We start from the raw sequence: 23,157 nt of genomic DNA, 5'->3' as shown, positions 1-23,157 counted from the left end.
CAGATCCAGAATTTCCCAATGAAGAAGGGACAGTAAATGCACTTCCAGTGAGTACAAACATATTAAAATATTAAATATTTAGAATGTATCTGGATGGGGCAGTTACAGTGCTGAACCCTGACTTAAAAAAACTGCCTTTTGACAATTATGGAAAACAGCTCTACAGAAAAAGATTAGAGCATACAGGGCTTACAGATTTGGAATAAATATAATTTTTAAAAAAACACGTCACAGCATGTTTTGGAGTTTTAATAAACAAAAGACAAATCGAAATAATATTGTAGCAGCAAACCTTCTACAGCAGAAAAGTGGCCATTCTAAAGAAACCGGGGAAAGCCTTAAGGAAAAAAAGCTTTTCTTTCTACAATACTCAAAGTGAAAGAAAAGTATAACAGGGGCTTGTGTGGCCCTAAGGCAAATATTGATGATATTTCAAATGCACTTTCATCTCAGAGTAAGTATGCCTGTTAGAGTCATTGAAAAGGATGGATTCTTGGCTGTGTTCACTGCGACAGAATCGGCTGAAACAATGAAACACAGAGTAAACAGAATGATCTGTTCTTACAGAAATGATTCAGACCCAAAGCAAAGACGAACTGAGGCGACTTGGGACTTAAATAGCTCCCGTTACCAAGTGTAGCGGATTTCTTTTTCAGTCAGTTTCAAGTCATGTTTTTGTGACGGTTGAAAAAGACGAGATTCACAATGGTGTGTATGGAAATCAGACGATTATACTATGTGGGATGGGGCCACTGTGCAACTGTTTAAGGACAACTGGTTCAGACAATTATTGTTTTATTTCTATTTGTTCTTTGACTCTGGAGACTCTTGAGACTCTAGTTGCCCTTGCCTTTCCTCTTCTTTGCTGGAGAAAAGAAAACACAAACACAGGCACAAATGTTACTCACACATGATTATAACAGGTAAATCCAGAAAAAGGAACTATACATGCCCTCTGGAAAATAAAGTTCACTTTAAATGTAATCATATAGTGTAACAAGTTACTTTTGAAAGCTAGATTACCTAACACTGGTATCCAGTGAAATGTCTGGACACATATTTGATGGATTACCATGTCATTTGGTTAATGATATTCAGGATGAATTTTCATAACCCTGGAGGTCGTTTTGATTTCTAGCTCCATCATCAAGTTTTAACTTGTCCAATACTTTGATATATAGCTTTATGCTAGTAAACTAGGTGTAACTGTAAGCTAGGTGTAGCTGTAAGCTAGTTGTCACTGTAAGATAGGTGTAACTGTAAGCTACTTGTCACTGTAAGCTAGGTGTAACAGTAAGCTACTTGTCACTGGAAGCTAGGCGTAACTATAAGCTACTCGTCACTGTAAGCTAGGTGTAACCGTAAGCTACTTGTTACTGTAAGCTAGGTATAACTGTACGCTACTCGTCACTGTAAGCTAGGTTTTACTGAAAGCTAGTTGTCGCTGTAAGCTAGTTGTCACTGTAAGATAGGTGTCGCTGTAAGCTAACGTTAGTTTGTACTTTTAACAGTGGAGCTGTGAGCTAGTTGTGAGTGACAGCTTTGTGGTTTAGTAATGAAAAGGAACACTTGTTTTGCAGATTTCTGGCGCCATCAGTTGTTGTGACTTGTTGTTATGTTGACATGCCTTTGAATCGAGACCCCGAATGTAAGACGACCCCACTTTTTTGGACATATAGGAAAAATAGATCTATCTTATATTCTGGCAAATACGGTAATCCCACCATTTGGCAATGATGTCAAAGTCTGGCTCACTTTCTGGGAGCCTGGTATCAACCCTGTTTTGTGAGGACGCCATCAGTGCATCCAGGACTTAGTGCTGCCGAAGACAACTGTGATTGGTTTAAAGAAATACAAACAGCCCAGAGCTTTTTTCTCTTTGTTACCCAACACTGGTATCCACTGAAATATCTCAACAACTATTTGATGGATTATTATGTCATGTGGTATGTGATATTCAGGATGAGCTTTCATTACCGTGAAGGTCCTTTTGACTTCTAGCTCAAACAACAAGTTTTAACTTTTCCAATTCTTTGATATAAACCTAATACCTGCAAAACTAACGACATTAATATGAGCTCATGGCAGGTTTTCACTAGCTGCCGAAGCGCTGTTATTGGCTGCAAACGCCAGAGGCTAATCTCTGTTCCAGTGGCCTGCGATCTGGAGCGATCCTTAGAGCATCTGGTCTGTCTTTTCTGCTAGCCAATCTAGTAAGAAAACACACTTCTAACTATTTAAAAGACATGCTTTTTGTGATATAAGTAGTATACTTATGATTATTAAACTGATGGCTCGAATCAAGCAATCCGATTGGTTGTTAGCTGTGATATACCCATGTAAATCAAGGCTGTGACGTCAAATTCCTTGACACAATTCTATATCATTCTGCTTTTATCTTTGAATACATAATTGTAGGGACTTAAACTTGCAGAAGATTTCAACATATTTATAAAGTGATTGGTTATCTTTATTTGTAACAAAGCTCTCTATTATTGGAAATGTCAATCAGCTGTGCCGGAGTGCTAGCTTTAGCTTAAGCTAACCTTACATGTTCACTGACGTAGTAGCTAAATCTGTCCACAAAAAAAATATATTTTTTGTTATTTTATTATTTTTTCATCTTAGTTACACCAAGATTGAGCTAGCAAAGCAGTTTTGTGTTTATGTGTGTGGCATTTATTCAGTTTGAGAAACTTCATGATCTCTACAAGCTAACATTAGCTTAAGTTGATTTGTGACTCAACAGGCAGTAGAAACAGTTTCTGTTGCTTAAATCTGTCCACGGGGGAAAAAAAATGTTTTCATTCATATCTTAATTACACTAAGATTTAGCTGGCAAAAAAGTTTTGTGTTCATTTGTCTATAAACTACGCTAACGCTAGGCTATGCTCAGTTAAGCTAACAGGCTAAATTAAATCAGATAGTATATTCCCTAGCAACCGCCAGCCAGGAGGGCCTATTTCTCTGTAAGAACAATGCTTTATGGAGGATTTGTGTTGATGGAAACGGTTTTAATTTAAATATTTCCATCACTTTAATATTTCTATAGTTGGTAACCTTTTTAAAAGCAATAGCTCACTTCAGGCCCTGATATGTTGGGATTATATGACGGTTTAGGGGCGTTGTTCGGCCTTCGTGTCTGGTATGTCACTGTTTTCATTGTGAGCATATAAGCATTTAGCTCAAAGCCTACAGCCCGACAGAGCTTCTAGTATGGCTGTAAACAAACCATAGAAATGATTGATTCATGCAAAAAATCTACAGTGTTTATGTTGCCAAGACATTAAAACCTCAAATTTGGCTACTAAAGAGCAAGATACACCACAGTCTGTTGTCACTCTAACCTTTGGTCTTTGTCTTGGTTGTTCCAGTGCAAGGTTTGGAGGCAGAAATAGTCTGTTGACACTCTGCGTTATACAGAGCCTTCTTCAATGTCCCTGTCCTGGTCCGTGAGCCTGAGCTTGAATCGCATTCTCCCCAGTTACCAAACCGATACTTGCAGTCAGCTGGAAGAGAGAGACAAAGAGACACACCACACCTTAACACCAGGTTGAGATTTGTAGTTCAATCCTTCATCTTCAAACAGAACTCAGCGTGTAAATAACTTATCTGACCTTTGCCCAGTTAGTTCAGTGTACCCGCCAGGTTAGCACTTGGTTACCATTGAGATCGCACATCCTACTTTGCGTTGATGACTTATTCATCCCCTAGAATCCACAGAAAATCGCCTGTTATCAGGTCACTTTGATATCGCGGTCCCTACCTTTTTGAAACAATCTCCCCACACCACAGCACCTGTACCATCCATCCTAAATTATGTTCCACTGTCTGGCAGCACTTCTGTTCTTTGTATTCTTTAAATTGTGTTGAGACACTTCAATGTGATAATGCACTTTAGAATAATCTTTACTCGAGGGCAAACTACTTTGCTTTTGGCCACCACTGATCCACTTTGTTCCACTCGATCAGGGAGTCTTTAGCTCATCTTTAATTTGTGTAATGGAGTTAGTTTTCCTGTACTGTAGAAGTGATGTGAGACAAATTAAGACATTAACAGTGCAGGTAGCAGATTTAATCATTAATAATTGATTAATACCAAAATATGCAACCATATTGAAGAATTCAAAATCATGCATCACAGTTTTGAAATGGCATAATAATGAGTTTTATTCTCTTTTACTTTTAAAACCTCGGAACCACCGCTCTAAAGCTGTGTTCAGACCGGATGCAATGGCTGCGGTGTACGGAACAAGATTACATTCAAAGTCAATGTACAGAAGTGATTACTCATGATTTCAAGCCGGGCAACAACAACCTCGCATTGCACGCGAAACACAGAATGTCGCGTCCATTTTCTCATTGCGCAGGTTGAAGATATCCAGTTAAGTTGTGTGAATATTCGTCTGTCTCTTTTTGTAGCCATCAGTTGTGCTTCACTATTAACTGAGTTAGCATTGGTTAGCACTAGCTTAACTCCCCATTTAGCACAACAAGCGTTTGACTTTCTGATGTATCTCTGGCTTCTTAGTCATGGTTAATTAGAGACCAGCGGGAGGAAATATAGGCAGATTGGCATTATTGCGTGGATGATGAGGGTTGAAACCATCTGAACGCGTTTCTTGTGATTAAAACACAGCCATCTCATCCGATCGGGACGCAGCTTTAGAACAGAGATTTCGTAAGGGCTGACACGATAAGTCATCATAATCGATGATGTCTGCGCTGAAAACCAATCATTCAAAGCTCAAAGCGTTTATTAAAGTCGGTTTCACAAAGAAATCTTTAGTATCTAACAGTCATTTTGCAGCTAGATTAGTTTAGACATTAGACTATTTCAAACCTAAAAAGTTACCCCAAAAAAAGCTGAACCCATTGTAAAGCTCTGAGCAGGATGCTTAAAAAAAACACATTTCTCCCGGCATCTCACCACACAGATGTCATAAACATTTGTGGATGAAACAGTTATATGTGAATCTTCGCGGACACAGTGTCAACACAGATTGTATCATTGTAGCTTCAAAGAGGTGTTGAGGGCTGCTGTTACTGGATTGCATCACATGTTCCAGGTGCTTGTGATGTTGTTTCCATTCAGTCAGTGTAGGAGCTTGGCTGTGGAACATTTGGAAAACTTACCCCCAAAGTCCTTTTTCCAGTTGCAAGGCACTCTGCATTTCATCTTCTTGCTCTGCTGGTCACACGACCCCTCTCTAAACCCTGCTCCACAGTCCCCGTTGCTGGGGACACAGTTGCCATAGCGCCAGTCAGTGCATTCTGACCCGGATGGGGAGGGTTTGTTTTTCTCTGAGGACAGAATAAAGATGGAATGGTTTCTACACACATGCATAGTTTCATTATCAATGTCTCAATATCAACCTCCACTGTGGCCGTGTCACATAAACGTTGATGTTATTACATGACACAGGAAAAACGTATTCAATTAGTCTCTTTTAACTTTTCACAGACAACAGGCATGTATGAAAATGCAAATAAAGCAAAGCACAGTTTTAAAGGAATATAGCGCTTTATAATCAAGCGTCAACACCAACAGAAATGACACCGAAAGCTGTAAAGTTGTGACGTAACGCCCTTTCAAACTACCATTTCAGGGTCCAAGCCTCGTATTTCTACAATGACAAGTCATTTGACGTCTTTCCTATCAATGAAAATGTGTCTCACTAGAGAAAGAACTGATTGGAATTGTTCGTCAGTTGTTTTTGTTTTATTTGTCAGAGCTTTCGGACCAGGGAGTAGTGTATTGAAAGGGTGTTACGTTACGACTTAAAGAACGGATTGCACATGTTTTTTATAACGTATTATTTTTACAGAAAGTTTCCAACTTTCATTTTTGGCTCTTCCGAAACCAAAAACTGTTTAAAAAATGGATGTAGCATCTCCGGCGAGGTCCGTTCTCTCAACTTGATCCAATCGTCCTCGCCTACGGGAGTCGCCATCTTGTCAGACTTTGACTCCGCCTCATTTCCTCTTACCAAAAAAGGTCATGTTGGGGAAAGGGACATACACCCATCTGGCTGAAGTATACCTCAGAGGAGAAGTGAGGGTCAGTGGCTAGCTGTCACTCAAGAGGCCAAGCCCCTAATTATTCATATTCATAAACGTTAACCTCCAATAAACTAAAACTAGCCTGGTCCAAAAAAATTCACCCCCCCTTAGTGTTGTCATGGAGATAGGACCTAAACACACAGACTAGAATGTTCTTTTGTCCGAGGCCTTAAACAGGTTTAATGATGCTGTGAAAACAGCCTGTTTAACATGGGGGTCAATGAGAAACTGCTCTATCATGAAACCTGCCCCTAGTGGACACTCGGAGAACTGATATTTTTAGCACTTCCTGAATGGATCAACTAGGAAGTTGCTGGTAGTCGGGGCTTGGTTGAAACAGGTGCCAATAACATACTATCATTCTTAGTGGTACTTAAATGTAAGTACAGTGGAAGAAAACAAGAATATGGTAACAACAACATGGATATCCCACAGCTAAAATCAAGAATCCATTGTATAATATAGTTAAAAATATAGATTTATTTTTTTATACAAATACCTTCAAACACCAAAGCCAATTTGACTCTTACTCTACCAAAACTGTAGGGCAGGGTAAGTACTGAAAATATGCATTTACAAAAATATTGAATTATCCCTTTAAAACACGGTGCTTTGTTCAGGTTTGAACCAGTTGTGGAGCTTAATAGCAGTTTGGCCGTATGCTGTTTTCATACATACGTTATATGTTGTATTTAATATAATGTATGGGTGCTCAAATGTGATCAAAAACTACCTCCCTCCTGCCACATCCGCTCATTGAAATGTTACCGTGCGGGAATGAACACGGGTTTCCTCCAAATAGAAAAATACAGAAAAAATTAAATATCAGGAGATATTGACTCGGAGGGAGCATACCTCGGTTTCCCGGGTCCTATGTTACCAGTTCACATAGAACGCGTTTTTAAGAAAAATGTTCCCCGCTTTGTTTGTGACCAGGGAACATGCTAACCTGACTCTCGCCAGAGGACTTGTATTCCGTCTTGCTTCCGTCTTGACTCCGCCTAGCTCCTCTCAACCATTGCTCCATTGCAGAGGGATTTCAGGGTCCGCAAAAAATGGTCAGGCCAATCAGCATCGCCTGGCAGGGTTTTATAGATGTGACGTAGTGGAGAAGCGACTGTTGTGATTCAGACAACAATGGTGGCTTGCATCGAGGAAGCAGGTGCCAACATGGATGCTGCTATTTCATTCCAATCTGGAGAATCTTTCTTCTTTAAAAGAACACCCGAGAATGGCTCTGAAGGCTTTTGTTGGTGGAAACCATGTTCTCATCAGTGTCACGGGTTGGTTTTCATGTGAGTGGTTAAAGTAGCACGTCAATAAAGATGACAAACAAGTGGTTTATCCAATCATAAGCAAGGATTTTTGATAAGGCCCAGCCTTCTGAAATAAATTCCCAGTCGAGCGATCCCAGATGGATGAGGGAAGCAAGGCGGAACAAAACTCATCTGGCGAGAGTCAGGTTATTTTCCACAATCTGTGCCAAATTCCCTGGCAAATAGGCTTATGTAGACCCTAACCCTAAAAAAAGGGTAAGCCCTAACCCTATCAGCAAAGGCATAGTTTTATGGAACATGGAACCCTTTTGGGGAACAAGGCTTCAACAATCAGTAATGGGAAAAACAACTTAGAATGTATTTTAAAAATACAGAAGAGAGAGAGAGAGAGAGAGAGAGAGAGAGAGAGAGAGAGAGAGAGAGAGAGAGAGAGAGAGAGAGAGAAGGCATGACAGGGAGAGAGGAAGAGAGGACTTTACCTTTTTTGTTTTTCCCTCCGGCTACAGTTTTGACAGCGATGAGAGTTGCAAATAGCAGCAGCAGCAGCGCAGGCCTCATCCTGCAAACACACAGCAAGAGGAGCATTACAAAGGTTCCCATACCTCACAACAATTAAGTATTGACCCTCACCCCGGGGTTATTTCAAGTGAAAACATTATCCGCTCATCTCGCTGCATTATTACAGCTCATAATAACCTGACAGGGGACTTCTGAAAACAGCAATATACAAGAAACCCCTGAGAAGATCAACGTGGATGACAGCAATGAGAGGTGCCTGAAAGCCCCATACAAACATAAAACCGTCAAACCTTCAAGTTCAATACACAGTGAAATGTGAGCATCTCAGTATACACTCGCTCAAAACAATCAAACACACGTACAATGTCAAAACATTTCCTTTTTCTAAGCCGGTAACACGCGAAGCAGGCAAAGCCGCGGGAGTATGATGGAGTGGATGCTTCACATACCAGCCACGCTGCAATTATGCACCGCTGCTCTAATAACCTGTCCAGGGACCGGAGCCGTAAAGCACCGCAGCAACGTCCCACGAGGAAACCATTCCAAGCTTTTTCCCTTTCCACGATCAACGCAAGAAGCAGAGGGAGGAAATAAAAAAACTATCTACAGCAATAAAGACCTTGGTCAACCACAGCCTCATTCATGTATAATCACGAATCAGATGCTGAAGGGAAGGATTTTTAAAATGATGCTTAAAGACTGATGGAAAAATTCAGATCGCTATAGCACTACACTGCAAAACAAGAAAGCCTTATTTCGAGGAAATTAGTCCAATTTTTAGTCTTTTTTTTTTACATAGTCTTATTTTCAGAAGATATATCAAAGTTTTAATACGATTTACCAGCTAACATGAAGCTTGAGTTAAAGGTTGAATATGTAGAATCTTTATTAAAAGCTACATTTAAAAAAAAAAAAATCTTCACCCATGAGGCGTTTTGCGGGGTACAGAATGAAAGTATTGCTCTTCCATAAAAAATGTATTTAGTCTGATTTAATATTTTAAATGTTTTTGACGGGTTTGACAATGACTTTCTGTCCCATTCTGTTTCCATGGTAGCAGCCAATATTGTTAGGTGTTGCTGATTGCCAGGGTTGTCTGTTGTCGGGTGCAGCTACTGTAGTCTGGCACTGGGTGAAATGGAGTTTGCCAATCCTGCAGCTGCTTCAGAGCCTCAGTGAAGGGGGCTATATTTGTCCCAGCAGCTGAGTGAGCGGAGACGGGCAAAAACCAGAGTCAATATAGGCCAAGCATTCACTCCATGAACTTAGAGAAAGGAGAGAAACGCCATTAAAACGTGCGCCCAAATGGCTACGTTTCTCCTTGATCGCTAACATCACTTTCATCTTTACTTAGCTGGAACGGCTAACACTAACCGCTAACACTAACCGTCAAACTCCTCTAATCCTTGTTCTTATGGTGTGATTTGCTGGAGGGGATGGGTTTAAACAGGCTCAAACAGACTCTAGTCTCCTGAAGATTTCTGGGCCGGGTCTGACCAACCTGGCAACCCGACTGCTGGACTTGTTTTTTGTTGTTGCGACGACGATCTTGAGACACTAGATGATGGTGTTCTGCTCATTCTCCATATTCAACCTTTAACTAGTTACAAGGTGTGGACATAGTTTGCAAATTATCGCAGCAAAGAAACAAGATTATGTTCCTTGATTTAAGATTGAGACCATTTGCACAACTTCTCAAATTAAAGTTTTCCTCCATAAGAATTGAAATATGTTGTTTCTAGCTGCCTCTATGGCGCTAAGATGTAACTGCAGGCGAGCCTGTTCTTTCAGAGCCTCCATCATGGTTCATGATCACTATGTGTGTTGACAGTTGTATTTTTTTATTTATTTTTTGCTCTTTTGTAAACTTTAATGAAACACATTCCCCTATATTCACACATATTTTTGATATATATTAACTTAAAAGGCAATTAAATAGATGGAAATCTACAACTTTAAGAATCTTAAGAAATACCTTTTTTTTTTTTACTCTTGCCTTTTTGTCTAGTTTTCCAAATTCTAACCAAGTAAATTTTTCTTACCCTATTGGAAGTTTTTTTTTTGCTCAACACAAGACAATTTGACTAGATTTAGTAATATAACGAGTATTTCTAGAAGGGCTGTTTTGCAGTAATAATGTGTGAACTCTGGTTGCATTCATTGTTTTGTATGTGCATTGAGGAGCACCGTGCAAGACCACAGATTGATTTGGGCACCCTGGAGATAACTCCTTGTGTTTTCTAAATAATAAATCACCATTACAACTGTTACTGTTTAACTGTCCTCAGAGTAAGTGAGACACAATGAAGTCGAAGTGTACTTTGTTTTATTCTTGTACAAGAATAAATGTAATTTTATCCTAACTTGGAATAAATTCCGAACTGGTTCTTGCGTTACAAGTCTTCCTCACAAAGACTAAGGTAAACGGCATCATTAAGACGTGTTTGTAAAAGACAAAAGAACCGTATCAAATAGCGAGGACAGTCTCAAGTCTCCGATCGGATATTTGCACACCCTGAAACAACAGAATCCCATTAAGGCTGAGAGAAAAGGTCAGGAGTCACTGCTGTCATGTGCAGTCATGTTGAGGAATGAGCAACAATGAGCCTGAGCAGGTCAGAGGTTAATGGCAGTCAGCTCAGGATGCTTCCCATAATAAGGAAGGGACTGAGGACCAGCTGAGTCCACATATTTACATTTCGAAAATGCATTTTAGACTGAGGCGTTGGTTAACCTTCCTGTTAAACACTTTACTCGCGTCACCCCGCAACCCGATAGATGCGAAAATTGATTGTTTTTGTAATTAAAGTATTACTTTTAACGGTCTTGTACTTACATAGCACCTTTCTAGTCTTATGACTACTCAAAGCGCTTTCACACTACTTGTCACATTCACCCATTCACACTGATGGCAGTTTACATCTACATACCATCTAATCATTCACACCACCATGTGCAGCACAGGGAGCAATTCGGGGTTAAGTATCTTGCCCAAGGGCACTTCGACATGTGGACCAGGGGAGCTGGGGATCGAACTGCCGATCGCTTGAATGGAGGACGACCCACTCTACCACTGAGCAAAAGCCGCACCTACTCGTTGCAACAAAAAAAAGTAATCTAAGTACTCTGCCCCCAACTCTAATCATCAGGTGCCCAACGCACTTCGCCAAGGTGTTCTCAGAGAGAGAAAAACATATTAAAATTGGGCAAAATATGTCTTTAAACAATATTACCACTTGAGGGTGTGCTTTACTTTGATGCTTCTGGCTGTCAATGCCAACAACCACGGTAAGACACACCTCTAGGCTGTTTGTTATATTCCATTTCCATTGGCATGACCAGTGCATTCACCTCGAATTTCCACAGAGAAGAGGGCAAACAAAGGATGCATTCAGCTGTGAAATTGTCAACTTTCCGAACCCAACTTCCTCACCCGTGAAACACTTTTCATTAAATATACATAAGTATTTTTTTTTTTTTTCATTGGGAGGACCTTTATAATAGTGTCCTTGGTGGCTCATAGTTAGCTGGCTTGCTGCAGCGTTTTGCTGAAGAAACATGCGGAATACAAATCAAGAGAGCAGCCAACGAGTTCAGAGCGTTGTGATGAATGCAACTAATTATATTGTATAGGGGAAAAAAAGAAAAGATGACTGGGTTGCTTTGTATACTCAAATGTAGATAATGACAAAGACCTACAGCGGTCAAAACATGTTGATGATCAAGCCCCTATAATATAGAAGGATTTTTAATTATTTTGCTTCCTCATTGTCATTTTGGAGTGCCTTCCTATTAATCCAATTACATTGATTATTGAATTTGAAACTTTAACATGTTTAAATGTTAAAAAAAAAAGCTGTAGTATCTGTTGTAAGAAGGAGTATTTTGTGTTTCTACCAGAGTGGTCCAAGTCACTTTCTCCAAGTCCAAGTCAAGTCTCAAGTCTCTGAGGGAAGCAGCAAGTCCTAATCAAGTCTATTATGGTTTTAATAAATAGTAAAATAGAGTTAGTGTCAGTTTATAATCTAGTGTAAATAAAGAAGTTTTGTGTATCGGCTGCTCATTATGTTTGTCAGAAACGTGAAAAATAATAATTCTTCCAGCCTCTCAAATGCAGTGTAATGGTTAAAACTAATAACGCAGTAACATTAACGTTAATGTTATGTGTTCAACAATAACTCTGTAACGTAAACTTGCCTTTAGCTGACATTAATAATTAACGTGTATTTCTCTCGGTTTAACAGCGTTAGCCAGCAGATGGAGGCAGCACCAGCAAAAAAACACTTTTCAAAAATATGTAAGTTAATGAACACCGATCTAAAAGCTAAAATTAATAACAAGTAAACATTAATAAAAGGCTAACATTATTAACAAGCTAACATTAGTAGCAAGCTAACATTAATACCAAACTAACATTAGTAAAAAGCTAACATTAACAAGCTAAGTAGCAAGTTAACATTAGTACGTTGATAATTAAGTTTAACACAGACGTTGCATTTTGTGATTCTTTTGTTTCAACGGTTCCTGAAGTTATTAAAGCCAAACAATGTGACAAACACTAATGTGTGTATGCTGGGATCGGCGTGAACATTCATCGATAATCCAACCTTAAATTAACTTCACCCCGGTCAGCAGCAGCTGCAGGTGATGTGATGTGCTCTCCGTGTCATGTGCAGAGTGTGGCCGCTTCCACATCTCTGTGGGAGAGAGAGACTTTCTGCTCCTGATGTTAATGCTGTGAAGAGTGAATGACATGAATAAAAAGATTGTGCACAAGCTCAAATCTTAAGTCCAAGTCATGTATCAAGTCACATTTCTGTGCGACTTAAGTGCGACTTGAGTTCAGGGTCTCAAACTCGAGTCCCCATCTCTGGTTTCTACTAGAACATGTTTACATGCTTTAATGTCTGACGCGCTCTGTTGCCGCCCCTGTCTCTGTAAGCCCATTGAAAAGTCCAGTCTGCTCTGATTGGTCATCACTTCCTGGTCTTCCCTCCACTAGTACGTAGACGGAATAGTGCAGAACACCGAGTGAAATGAAGGATATTTCTATTGTAAACGTCAAAAGTAAAGTATTCTAAACTACACACAACACAACCGGACATGTTGCTGCAGGACTGTGACACTAAATGAGGGGGAAATTAACAACACAAACAACAGATACTGCAGCTTTGTAATGTAGCTACATGTAGTGAACAGCGGCACGTTCTACCGGAGCTGTGCGTAGCTGTACTTCATGGGCGTGCTAGGTGTGATTGTATTGGAGCAGGGACCACCTCCGCAGTGTTCTTAACCAATCACAACTAGCCGATGAACTTTATTGCTGTATAAAGTATGAAAGAGACTAAGGAAGAGCATAATAGGTCTACTGTAATGAATTAGCAGCTCCTGTTTTCCTCTTTTGGTTGTATTTCTTTCTTTGTTTCCATGGAAATCATGCACATTTCACATATTTGTGGTACCAACAAGAATAAGAAGTCAACTGCCCCTGTCTGGACGTGTTTGCGGGTTCCCAGAGGAGCGCCTGCAGGTTAGCTCACATCATGAGTTCAACTCTAACAGGACGGTTGCACAGTGGTGCACCAGTTCTGGCTTCGTTTATATCAAACCACACTGTACTGATCGAGAAGATATGCTGAGATAACTGATTCTAAATAAATAATACTAAAAGACGGTTCAGCGTTATTTAGCATTGAATATTTAATGCTTGACATTTGAAAGGGTGTTTGATATCAATTATTTTGCGTATAGATGGGTACGGACTGCTGTAGTCACTGTGTGTTGTGTTATATAGGAGCTGCCAGAGAGGAAAATCCTCGTCAACAGACAGAAAAACTCTACACTCCCTGGAGTGACTTTGTTCTCTGCGCTCTGATTATCTCTGTCAGTGCCTAGAGGTCCATCTGACATAAGACACAACAGGAAAAAAAGATTGTGAAATCAGTCCTGAAACCGCATTCTGACTTTCTTATGAAGATGAAAGTAGACTCACACAAAAAATAATATTTCTTCAGGGTCATTATGGTATGAGAAGTTTTTTCCGTGTGTGTCAGAGAAAGAAATGCTTTCCATCTTCCCCAGTGACTGTAGTGTGTCATTGTGAAGGACAACAGTAACACCCCCCCACCTTTCCGCTCACTGAGATCGCCTTCTCTATCAAAGTTCCATATTTAGTAATGAGGCAAACCTCCCCATCTGTATTGTAAACACAGTTTCTGTGAGCAGGACCTTTAATACATGGTAGCGCCTCAGCACATAGGCTTCATCCATTTTGTCTTGACCTGTTTTTTTCAACCGTCGATGGACAAAACTACGATTATTACGATATCATGTGCTAAACTGCTTTCTAGGAGCCAAAACATGTCCTAAACTGCTTTCTAGGAGCCAAACCATGTGCTAAACTGCCCTCTTCAGTGTGTATATGTGCCCTTTTTTCGGCACTTACATACATCAAATAAGCCATCGAAAAAGTTTTTTTCGTGTAACAACTTTTAACGGAGAAATCCGGGAGAGTCGCTATCACTGATTAGCTCGGGCAGGATGGTGAAGGCATTCAAACGTCTTTTTTAACCACCAATACTGCTTAAAATAACACCAAACCTCTGCAGTACCATGATTAGAGTCCTGACACAGAAAACAAAGCACCAACAACGTTAGTGAACCCAGAGTTTATTAAAAGAGTGTTTTAAAGACTTACCTACTGGCCCCTGTACCAGCTCCTCTCATAAAGTCCATTCAGGTCGATTAACAACATCAATCCAAAAGGAAGAAGCCCATTGGTAATTTGTTTTCTGTGTTGGGACTCTTCTCATGCTGCTGCAGAGGTTTGGTGTTATTTTGAGCAGTATTAGTTTTTAAAAAAGACGTTTAATGCCGAGCTAATCAGTGTTAGCCACGTCCGGCTGTTAGCGACTCTCCGGGGTTTGTGTTAAAACTTTATTCACGAAAAAAAACTGTCTTGCCATCAAAACACCACGGGATGATTTTGTGCTGAAATGGCCACGACCAGGGAAACAAACAGACCTCCTGTCGATGCTCAGAGCAGCCATCTTGGATTGTGAGGTTGGGGTTGGTGGGTTTCTCCCGACGGGGGCGTTTTAGTTGAAATTTCCGACTCGCCTCAATTGCCTTTGAGGATAAACTGAGCTTCCAGCTTTGAGTTTGTAAAAAAAAAGTTCAACCACTCTACCCAGATTTTAAACTAGAGACTACCTGCATTGGGATCACACCAGCCATGACACCAAATTGGGCCAGGATCGTATATTGGTGAGGCAATGGTCCCTTCCCTGCTTCGCCCATGCATGGACCACACCCGCTATCAAACTTCATTTTGATCTCAGCTACGCACCTGTGAAGTCACAAATCCATGGTGTGCGGCCAAGGTGCAGTGTCACATTGAAGACGATGTCACAACATTTTCACGTGGGGTCGCCATGCTTATCGGCCGAGATTCCCGCCTACACTCAGGGGGTAGTACCCGCAGGGAAACACTTGAAAATCAGTAAAAATGTCCCTCGTTATCGCTTAGTGTAGCGTCACTGACGTCATTTGCGTAACAGTCCCGCTAACTCCGTCACTTCTGGCTATAAAATATCAAGATGGTGACAGCCATACGGCAATCTGGTATTCAAAATGGTGGTCGGCAAACCAATTGGTGACACCCAGTATTTTTTACAGACGGTGGTTGAGACTCGCTGCTACAGTTTGGTTGAGTTTTGTTGGTTGGAAGTCATCTCTAATGAAGCTTAATATATTCAGTGAAGTGTCTGTTGTTACATATTTCAGTACTAACTGTAAGGAGTGTTGATTTTAAGTTTTGGGGGGATTATTTTTGGGATGTTATAATGTACTGAAACTGTCATCCCTGTGATTCCACTCGACAGTATGCGCTACTTGTCGATCACATTACGTAATGTTCAGACACACATTGTAAAACCACCCCAGTGGCCAAATTTAAACAAATAAAGCAACGTGAAAATTCACTTTATGTTCATTCTCAATGTCTGCATGATGTACAAGGGTTCCCATGGCAACTGTGGCATGATTGCCTTTTCTCTATGAAGAGAGGTGGATTATTTCTGGGATAAATTTAACCTCCTCTATGTATTTGCAGAATTCGAAGTCAAAGCAGTTGAAGTGTCCTGGCATCGTTCAGCTCTGGAGAGCTTTTGTCCGCACTGCAGAACCGGTATTACAACAAATAACCTTGAATTTTAACTTGTGCCGAGCTGACATTTAGCAGACAGAGTGCTCTTATCTGACAGAACGAAGAGTCATGGTTGGTCATTGAAGCGAAAAACAGACACGCCCACACACACACACACGCCTTGTAATAAAAGGCTGACAGTTTAAATTTGGATGGCACTTTTTAATCTGAAAGCAAAGTGTGCTGTAAAAAAGACAAATTTTGCTCCCCAGCAAGTTTGGAGTTTTGGATACTGAGCAAATTATTAGAAGTGAGGGAGTTTGGAGATAAGGGCTTGAGAGCTGGTCAATGTGTGTGTGTGCGTGTGTGTGCGTATGTGTGTGTGTGTGTGCTGTTGACTCTGTAATTAGGGATTTTGAAAAGCAGCCGAGCAGAAATGACTTTATATTGGTCCCTGTATGACCTACTAACTGTACCAGAGAGGCAGAGGAAGGAATAGAGACAGTGCACATGCACATCTCAGTGACATCTGTAAGTAACAGTCTTTCTACACAGGCTTGTTTTTCACTTATCCGTGTTCCATCCATCTGATTGAACAAATGTGCTTCAGATTTAATCTGCACAGCTATCTTCAATGGCCGCTTCAATGACAGTTTAATTGTGTAACTGCAACCCGAACGACTTCTGACTTGAGCTGTGAGTACAACAGTCCAACCACAGGCTGTATAAAATAGTGATAATCTTATTTTTTTGAAGCTGGACATGACCCTATTTAGGGCCCATCTACACAGAGAGGCGTTTTCTTGTAGTCGCACAACTTTAGTATTGCTTCAGCCAATCATCCACACGCAACCGGCGTTAGTTGAGCCTGAAAACGGGATCTTTTGAAACCAGGTCCCAGAGTGGTAAGATTTGAAAACGCCCCACATTCTGCTGTCGTCTGGACGTGGAAACCTCATACTTTGTTAAACAATGCCGTCGTCGCCCCACCTCTGACCTCTAACCCCGTGGCATCACATAAAAACAACAGTGCTGCTGCGTTAGAAGAGAGAGACGGACCCATAGACTGTTTACTGAACTGGACTCTGAGCCACATGCATGGGAATGAATTAGGCCGACCACAGATTTCTCCCTTTTCCCTGATGGTCTGAATAAGTCGCTAAATTGGTTTCTAGTCTCTTTTTATGAATAAAGTTGCTAAGAAGGTGTGAAAAGTGTCTTAATCTAGAGAGAAAATGCCCGCCTGTGAGTGCTTTGGGACGGGGAAGGGGCTCAGAGCATACTCTCTGCTCGTTGAGGACACTAACTGCAGAGTGATCGGTGCATCAGAGTCCAAACAGCACAAAAGTCTCCACTAACACCAGAAACAGGGACACGTTTCTCTCTAGGATGGAGGAGGATTTGTGAAGTCTCCCGATTTGGAGAGAAACTCTCCGGTGTTTGTATTCTACACAGCATCTCCCCGTCTCTTCTTCTCCTTATTGTTGGTGTATTTCTGTGGCGGTGACAGCGCCACATCCAAGCCCGGCATGTGTACTACAGCGTTTGGAATCGGTTTCACTGGTTTGCTGTGGACGCAGAGATTTCTTGAGTTGAGTCTGTGTGGACGTACCCTTAGACAAGAAGGCAGATTGTTGTTTATGTGTTTATATGAATCATCATGTGAGTCATCTGGTGGTCGTCACTCTGGTCTCTAACATTAGCTTCGTTAGCAAGGTGCCACTGAACGCAGATCAATGATTTTTAGGCGACCAAAATGTTCCAATGAAGTTAAAAGACACTCAAAGAAAAGGTCCTGAGACTTTATCTCAGACAACAACCAAAAACAAGTTCATTTATTCTATTTTAATGTCCACAGTTGCCGTGGATACACATTACATTACATTCATTCTTTACATTACTTGGAGCCAGTGGAGTCTCCTCCTTCTCGACAATAACACAGCTTTAAGTGGAGTCGCCCCCTGCTGGACAAAAGAGAGAATGCAGCTTTAAGTGGAGTCTCCCCCTGCTGGACATTAGAGAGAATGCAGCTTTAAGAGGAGTCCCCCCCTGCTGGACATAAGAGAGAATGCAGCTTTAAGTGGAGTCTCCCCCTGCTGGACATTAGAGAGAATGCAGCTTTAAGAGGAGTCCCCCCCTGCTGGACATTAGTGAGAATGCAGCTTTAAGTGGAGTCTCCCCCGAATGGACATTAGAAGAACTTCACCATTGACTTCACGTTGTAGAGCTGGAAGACACGTCCATCTCTATTATATAGACTATGACGGAGAGTCTGTGGTGCGAAAAATAAGATGATTCATACGTAGGTAAAAATAATATACCAGCGAATATGTCCACATATGGACATAGATGGCTAGCCAACTCTTGAACACAAAGCACAATGATGAGTAAGTACTTTTTCCTTCGGTAACAAACCTCAAAGCATTGTGATGAACATGACAAGACGCTGCACTGTGACATTGTATCTGTGTCTATTAAGGTCGTTTTTGGGGATTTTTTGCCTTTATCGTCAGTATGGCTTAAGATAGACAGAAGCCGGGGATCGAGAGTGGATGGCATGCAGTAAGGACACCATTTTACCCGCCTGGACCATAGACTGTATAAAAAATGAACGTAGCCTCTCCGTCAAGATCCGTTCTCGCAACTTGATCCTATCCTAATCGCCTCTGGGAGCCGCCATCTTGTCAGACTTTGACTCTGCCTCATTTTCTCTTACCGTAGAGGACATTGATGTGACGTTTGGGAGAGGGAGATACGTCCATCTGGCTGACGTATACTGGATTAGCCAAATTAGCACCATCGCCCGGGAGCTAGGCTCACAGCACACACTACTAGATAAACGGGAGTGGGAGTCAATGTTGAGATTCTTCTCCGGGACCGGGACCGGGAGGGAACGGGAGTCATTTTTAAAAATTTCGTAAAGGGAACAGCATTTTTTAGATGGTATACAGGAGGTCAGTCTCTAGCAGTGTCGAGTGCAGCCAGCATTTATGATCTATGATTTACACTGATATTTAACACAGTCCCATGCTCATAGACTGTGAAACACTGACCCTCACGGCCCGAATCCCCCAGCTACTCCAGATTAGCATCTAGTGGATGTGCCATAGATAGCAGGCTATATTGCAAGTCATGGTGCAAGTGCTGCTATTTAATTAGCATAACAGAGCTAACACATTGTGTTCCTAAACCATCTGTTGGTTCAGATGATCGAAGAGCAAACCATCTTGTCACTTATGGAAACACCACCACACGAATGACCACAGTCCAGGTCGAAATGACGGAGTAAGCGTGCTAATAATGCTAATCCTGACAACTAGCCTACAGGGAGAAGTGAGGGACAAGGGCTAGCTAGCTTATTATTCATAAACCAAAGCTTGGTACAAATAAATCCCCCCTCAGTGTTGTCAAGGAAATATGACCAAAGCATACAGACTAGAATGTTTTTTTGAAGAAGAAAGAACGGAGCCAAAGCAGGAAAATTAGACGGAGAGAGGAGGGAGTTAGTAAAACCCAAAATGTGGGCTGTGTGTATCTGAGGCTTAGCGCCGCCCAGGACAATTGTGATTGGTTTAAAGGAGCGCAAACAAGCCCGACCGTTTTTCTCTTCTATCCCCAGATTGATTAGCGGTGTAGCCAGACCACACTCCAGTGCCGACTCAGCACTGTGGAGATAGGTCTGGCTATGCAAGACTCACCATGAGTCAGCTCTTCCTGCAGATGTTTCCCATTACTTCCTACCAGGAGAGGAGGAGGAGGGGATTAGGCCCCTTTGATCCTCTGGAAGGCTTTTAATGTGAAACATCTGTGTCGGAAATGTTAAACTGACTAGACCGGGTGAATAATCATCACAAAAGAGACTTTGCAGAGAGAGAGTCCCAGGTTTACCGTGCAGCAAATGGTTTCATTATAATTCTGTTTAAGAATTTTCCCTAATGCACAAGATCAGCTAATATGATAATGGCCTTCAGGTGGCCCCTACTTTCATTTTTTCTTTGTCTGATCTGGAGGTTTTCTTTTTAATTATTTCAGTTGATGTTGTGATTACCTGAAACACATCACACACTTAGTTTGTTTGTGTTCATCAATATTCATATTCATGCAATGCTTAACCATACCGGTTAATCTGGCCATGTGTGGAAAAGTACATAATGAGATTATCAAGAGAACAGGTAAAAATTAATGTTTTCATAATTTTTAAATAAGTCATATTCACTAATGACACTATTAAAAGAGCCGAAAACAGAGTATTTCATTGTAAAAAAAAACAAAAAAAAACACATCACCCGCAGTATGAACACAATTTGGGATTCTGAGATTCAAGTCTGAACTCTGAGATCAAAGTCTGAATTCTGAGATTACTACTATATTCTGATGTTGTGTTCACACCAGCCACATTTTGCACTTTGACAGCGCAAACAGTACGCAATAAGTTATTGTTGTGTTATGTTCACACTGGCTGCTTTTCACAAGCAAAAAAAAAAACACTTCTCTTAGTCAGAATTATGACTTTGAACTTAGAACTCAAATACATATTAAACATCTTCTTTCCCGGGATAAAAAAAACAAAACAGCGTGATTTGTGAATACCACCTATAAGTAAAACCCTGTATCAAAGAAAGACCTGATTCTCTCTGACGTGAGGCCACTGTAGCTGAGAATTTACGGTATGGCACTGGAATGTAATTCATCGCTATTTGGGTCATAAATATTCACTTAGGGGGCAATAATGGTTTGCTCAATTAAGTTTTATTGAGCTGCATCTGTCTTTCCTCTCTAATCCTCTCTGAGTTGCTGCTCTGGTGCCCAGTTTGTCAGCAGAAAAAAAGCCAAGCTAATAATATGTAATTCTCTCAACACTGCTCCCATTGCCCTGCCCTTTCCCCCCCTTTTTTTCTCCCCTTCTCTCTTTCACACACACACACACACACACACACACACACACACACACACACACACACACACACACACACACACACACACACACACACACACACACACACACACACACTGGAAATGTGCCAAATACTTAGAGCACAACACACTGAAGTCTCTTGTATCAGCAGGAAGCAAAAAACATGCATTTCTAACACTTAGAATCAAACCCTAAAAATATGCTACAATAGCTGCACTTGCACACACACATTCCACTACATGCCTCTTTCCTAGGGTATGAGTGTAACACACACACAGACACACATACACACACCACATAAGTGTGCACAGAGGAGCCTTACTTGCAGTATTTTAAAGCTGAGATGCAGGGAAAGTGCTGGAATCAGGCACAGAAAATGGGACAATTACGTAAAGACTAAAACCCAGCGGGCAGATGATAAGCACTAAACAAAAAAGGTTAAAGAAGTAGCCGAGGTACGATTCAGTAGAAAGTTAGATGCACTTTTTTAAATGTATGTTCATTTTTAATAGACACAAACGCAGGAAACATAAACAAGTTAGTAAGAATTTTCTCACAGGAAAACTGCATCAAAACCAAATTTTTTACGGTGCATCAACTTCTGGGGCTGTTCGCACAATGTGTCTTTTCATATCATGATATATAAGGGTTAGTTTTTGAGGTAATTACAGTTGAATGTGAAGCTCACTTACTTGTTTACCGGGCTGTAGGTTGGCAAAAGACTCAGGGGGGAAAGTTCTGTCTCTCTCTTGTGTCCTATGTCTTTTAGTCATGCACCTCCCCTAGCCCCCTGCTTTTGTCTCCAAAACCAGTTCATTCTGGTTGCATTAGCCCCATTCACCCCATCCCCTAAATACACACACACACACACACACACACACACACACACACACACACACACACACACACTTCATTGAGATAGAAGAACTGACTCATCTAACTGCACAGTCATGAGACAAAGCATACACAACCCTCTGCAGGCCATCAGTTCTGACGCTGCTTAAACGCTTGACCGAATTACATTATTCTCCTTTTTTTCTGTCAGTTAGTGATATTTTGTCATACGCACAGATCCACATCAGCACATTATTTTTTTTTAAAGCGCCGCAGTTGTAGCAAGGAGAATCTCTTTCAGCTTTTGTTGTTTCTTTGATCATTTCTCTTATCCTGCAGACGCGACCGAATCAATTCGTGTTTCATCTTCTGCCCAAAGTGTGGAGTTGATCTTCATCAAGGGAGACAGAGGCACAAAAAAGAGCGAGAATACCAGAGGATGAAATAACCGTTTTGAAGCTATAATGTATCAGAGAAGCTTTGGCGTGGAGGCATGCTGGCAGACTTTCTTTACAGTTTGTTTGTCCGTCGCTTTGTCGAAACTCTTCACACAGTCGGAGAAACGGAAGTCTGCAGGGATCGAACTGTGAATTATTTTTCATTGCTTTCACACAAAATGCATTCAATGACGCTGCAATGACTAGAACACTGCAAGGGATACTTCATCAATTAGAATCCGGGTCTGTGTCATAGGCACAACGTAATCGTACAAAAGGTTCTGCACCGGAAGTGGATTGGCATAGTACAGAGTTTTAATGCAGTCGTTTCCGCAGGTTTGGAAGCTATGCTGCCTCACATTTGGCACAATGAGGTATCTTTTTGTTTTAAACAATATATGTATTACATTTTTTCTTATATATACATATCTACATATATATACATATGGGTGCAACCATGATTTCATATTCATTTGCCTAACCCAATGTGTTCCAAAAGAGTGCAATCAAGTTTTTAGCATGCAGAATACACATATCTAGCATTATTTCATGAGGTATGTATCTTAATCATGTTCAAACAGCTTGTACCCAGGTTTTTTTTACACAATTCTATGTAGTTTGTATGTGTCAGGAGGGCTGTGTAGAGAGAGAAAAATAATCAAATCAATTCGTTGGCCCATGGAGCTGCTTGGATTGGATATAATGGGTGCGCTCTGCTGGGGGGGTCATGCAACAGTCATGTGACAGCCGTGTTGTGCAGCCCTTGGAGTTTGGCCGGGAGAATTGTTGGCAGTGTTTTGGTCCAACACTCTTATTTTGAGACGTGTGAAGTGCTATGGTGGTTTTTCTTCAGTTTTGGAGGGGATGCCGCACGATCTAGCCATTTATACCTGACCCCTCATCCACTGTGTCAAATAGCAACAAAATATGCTGCTGTGGTAGTTAACTGTTGGTGGGTGGGTTACG

The 23,157-nt window shown here is 41.1% G+C and overlaps 1 protein-coding gene across 2 annotated transcripts; it reads right to left on the bottom strand.

The window, feature by feature from the left end:
- Positions 1 to 239: 239 nt before the first annotated feature.
- Positions 240 to 22,300, bottom strand: LOC310964543 (midkine-B-like). 2 transcript variants are annotated; one of them, XM_083937720.1, is made up of 5 exons: positions 22,204 to 22,300; positions 7,820 to 7,899; positions 5,137 to 5,304; positions 3,348 to 3,509; positions 240 to 865 (listed from the first exon to the last, which is right to left on the bottom strand). In XM_083937720.1, the coding sequence occupies exons 2-5, from the start codon at positions 7,896 to 7,898 to the stop codon at positions 837 to 839; spliced, it is 438 nt and encodes a 145-aa protein (XP_083793846.1). In that variant the 5' UTR covers position 7,899; positions 22,204 to 22,300; the 3' UTR covers positions 240 to 836. The 2 variants fall into 2 exon arrangements, with proteins under 2 accessions (XP_083793846.1, XP_083793845.1); XM_083937719.1 differs by lacking the exon at positions 22,204 to 22,300 and adding an exon at positions 21,613 to 21,696.
- Positions 22,301 to 23,157: the final 857 nt, after the last annotated feature.

This window comes from Echiichthys vipera (assembly GCF_963691815.1).
Source record: "Echiichthys vipera genome assembly, chromosome: 23".
NCBI classification, from domain to species: domain Eukaryota; kingdom Metazoa; phylum Chordata; class Actinopteri; order Perciformes; family Trachinidae; genus Echiichthys; species Echiichthys vipera.
Note: the sequence above shows the minus strand (reverse complement) of the source record. Positions and strands in the feature narration are given on the sequence as shown.

What these genes read in the sequence shown, in the direction of transcription:
- LOC310964543 (XM_083937720.1), bottom strand. Translation starts at nt 7,898, where the DNA reads ATGAGGCCTGCGCTGCTGCTGCTGCTATTTGCAACTCTCATCGCTGTC. An exon ending in CGGAGGGAAAAACAAAAAAG is followed by an intron (nt 5,305 to 7,819) that starts GTAAAGTCCTCT and finishes TTCTGTCCTCAG; the next exon opens with AGAAAAACAAACCCTCCCCA. An exon ending in AACCAAGACAAAGACCAAAG is followed by an intron (nt 866 to 3,347) that starts GTTAGAGTGACA and finishes TCTTTTCTCCAG; the next exon opens with CAAAGAAGAGGAAAGGCAAG.